Source organism: Amphimedon queenslandica, unplaced genomic scaffold, assembly GCF_000090795.2.
Source record: "Amphimedon queenslandica unplaced genomic scaffold, v1.1 AMPQUscaffold_13302, whole genome shotgun sequence".
Lineage (NCBI taxonomy): Eukaryota > Metazoa > Porifera > Demospongiae > Haplosclerida > Niphatidae > Amphimedon > Amphimedon queenslandica.
Window position 1 is genome coordinate 76,415 of NW_003546462.1, and position 3,598 is coordinate 80,012.

General features: G+C 29.2%; 1 protein-coding gene across 1 annotated transcript in view; it reads left to right on the forward strand.

The window, feature by feature from the left end:
* Window positions 1-1,224: 1,224 nt before the first annotated feature.
* The window catches only part of LOC109583489 (26S proteasome non-ATPase regulatory subunit 10-like), a 6,887-nt gene continuing 4,513 nt past the window's right edge, over window positions 1,225-3,598 (forward strand). Inside the window, exon 1 of the mRNA XM_019998875.1 lies at window positions 1,225-1,240. Within this exon, the coding sequence (XP_019854434.1) occupies window positions 1,225-1,240 (16 nt within the window). The remainder of the gene's footprint in view (window positions 1,241-3,598) is intronic.

Below are 3,598 nucleotides of genomic sequence, written 5' to 3' on the forward strand. Positions count from 1 at the left end.
CTATAGCTTTTTTACTAAAATTTAATTTGTATGCTGTAAGAACAGGAGCCCATGGTTTGCAATGCATAATGATCCACGTGACTGCACATGACTTGTAAATATCACGTGCTACTATTAGTTTTAAAATTCAAACTCCACCCCATCACACATGTCTTAAAAATTAAAAAAATAATGTCAGAAGAGGCTACATTGTCTACCCATTCCACTGTTGCAGTAAGTAGCAGCTGCTATATATTCATTCATGTATACTGTTGTATCATTAATAGTCTACATCTTTTGATTGAGACAAGATAGAATGGTCTAAATTCAGTCCTGAGGAGAGACACAGGTTTGATGTAGTTCAGTTGTTGTATTATGAATAAATTAAATACAGTAATTACTCAGATCATGAATAATAATTAGTAGTACCGCAATCAATAATGTATAATTACATAAAATTAAATCACACAATTTGTTCAGACACAATAATTTCCTAAACAACCCATTAATTACCAGATACATATTTATAATTTGCTGGATATTGTTAAAAAATTTTGGCCGAAAATTCTTGTAAAATAAGTCTAAGGACTAAAGAGCTACAGCCATATCTTGATACATAACTAATGCAATGTATTAATTATAAAGAAATAATTTTCTATATTTCAAAGGTTACGCTCATCGAATGATAGAGGAGAAGCACAGAGGTCATGACCTGATGCATGCTGAAATGATATTAATACTGTTTGCTTCTATTGGAGTAGCACAAGTACTCCTCTTCTTATGGAGAATAAAACACAGGAAATCCTACCAGGTAGACACAGCATACATGTACATGTAATAATATACTAATAATATACTAATGGTGTACTAATAATATACAGTAATGTACTAATGATATACTAATAATGTACATTTATGTGTTGGTAATAATAAGGTATAAATAACATAATGATAATAGTTAGTATATAAATGTGCATTTTATACAAGTTAGCTAGTTCCTCCATAATTATTGCTTACACTGTATTTCAGCAGCATCAGATGTGGCCCTATATAGTATATAATATTGATAATTTTAATTTCTCTCCTCCTCCTCCTTTCTCTCTTAGGCCATTACCTTATTAGGCATGTGGATAATTCCATTTTATTTGTGTGTTCAGTTAAGTTTCTGGAGGATGATCATCGTATGGTCAATATTCTCTATTATTACATTATTTGTAATGTTTAAGGCTACTAGGAAGAAGCTTCATGTCAATACTCCAAGGTTAGTTCAATTATGACAATTTCTGTAAAAAAATACCCTGTACTATAGCCCATTGTTTTTTTTCCAAAAAATGGCTCCGAAATCACCCCCAATTTTTATTACATTTTCTGATACATATTGATGTCCTTATGCTGTGTAGAAAGTTTGAGCTGATTCCGACTTCAATTTTTAAAGTTATGGCCATTTTAAAAAATGGGCCAAAATCTGAAAAGATCCCTGTACTATAGCCCATGGTTTTTTCCCAAAAAATGGCTCCAAAATCACCCCCAATTTTTATTACATTTTCTGATACATATTGATGTACATATGCTGTGTAGAAAGTTTGAGCTGATTCCGAATTCAATTTTTCAAGTTACGGCCATTTTAAAAAATGGGCCAAAATCTAAAAAAATCCCTGTAGCCCATGGTTTTTTCCAAAAAATGGCTCCGAAATTACCCCAAATTTTTATTACATTTTCTGATACATATTGATGTACTTATGCTATGTAGAAAGTTTGAGCAGATTCCAACTTCAGTTTACTCAAATTATGGTCATCTGAGGAGATGCCATTATTTTAAAATACCATTAAATTTATAAGGTTACTGTTAGCATAACTTATTGAATTAATTGGGGTGAGTCAGAGGAAGCAACACACTCCCTCTGTCTATGTTAATGGAGTGTGTTGCTACTCACTTTAGTTTCAATTAACTCAATAATTTATTCTAATGATAGTAAATTGAATGAGGTTGAATAATTAAACTAATTAACTGATGATTGAGTAGAGTAACCTGATTAGTGAATTGCAATACATGCATGCAGCTGCTAGGCTGTGACTAAAATTCCCGACTTATAAATATACTTTGTATTTATATTTGCTAACCTGTCTTCTCTAGTTACTCATCATTCACTGGCTATCTTTTGATTCAATGCATCTCATGGCTACTAATTGTGTGTTATAGACTAGTGAAGTATTTCATTGACATACTGCATTGAAATGTAGTGTTGTATGATGAGAAAAGAATTCAGTGTTATCTACATAGTTGTTTTCCCCAGCTGTTTACATGTATTATGCTGGTATAGTATGCTATTGTATTATAATAATGTTTTATGTGTTTTACATAATAGATTCAACATTTTCATTATGTATAAAAACTAATTTTATTCTAGTACATTTACAGGGTAAGAAAATAATATATGGTTACTGTATGTAAATTTGTTAACTTTCTCGTAGTATCTCACAAAGAAGTTTGTTGGATCGAGTTTTATTAACAAAAATTATAAAATGGAACAAAACAATTGATTGTCAGGTTGAGATGATTCAGAGAGAATTTTGTAGCTGAATGTTTTAGACTATTTGAGTTAAGAGCTAGTGTTGGTAAGTTAAAAAGATATTAATAAGTAATATATTCTTCTTAAATTAAATTCTGCTTACTTATCATTATTCTAAATTTAGTTTCCTTGCATAATACCATTTATAGCTTGTTTTGTCATTTGTGTGATTGTGTGAGTAGTTTGTTTAGTTTCACTCCCAACTATTGTATGTAGTGATAGCTATTACTCTAAACTTTGTGTAGGATCCTGTGTTTATTGTGTTTGTCATGATAGTTGATGGTATTTGTGTTATAGTATAAAGGCTATATTAACCTAATATTCAATTATGATAGTTCTAATTACACTTTTATAACAGCTATTTTGACGCAATATCCTACACAATGTTTAAGACAATAACATGTTTTTAACAATAGGACTACTTCAGCTGTTTTGACATAGGATATTGTATAGCTCCAAACTTTTGTCAGTCAAAAATATCATAAAAATATTTTTGTTAAAATTAATTTAAATTTTTTATAATTCAGCATACTATCTATGTGGAGCAAAAATTTTGCCAATAAAAATTTTTTGTCAGTTATACAAAAACCCAGATGAATTTGACAAAATTTTAATCGACAAAAGTTTGGAGCTGTATGATACACATGTTGTTTATTTATTATTAAAATCTAATTTAAGAGCAAAAAACAAACTGAAAACCAGAAACAAAAATAAAAAACAAAAAACAAAAACCAAAAAACAAAAAGCAATAATAAGATTATTATTACTACCATTATAAAGCAAAGCTTAAAAGGGAGGACATAAAGTGCAACAACAGAGCCTAGCTGGGAAAAAAAGCAACCAAAAAATAACTAATAAAATAAATAATATCAAAACATAAAATATAAGTTTATTATTTATTACTTTTATTATTGTTGTTGTTATTATAAGTATAAATAATGTATTATTATGCCAGTGTTTCTTGTTCTTTGTTTTATCTTTTATCTTGTTTTGTTTTGTTTCTCTTATTTCTTGTTTTGTCACTTAATGCATTTTATTGTGTGTGTCTG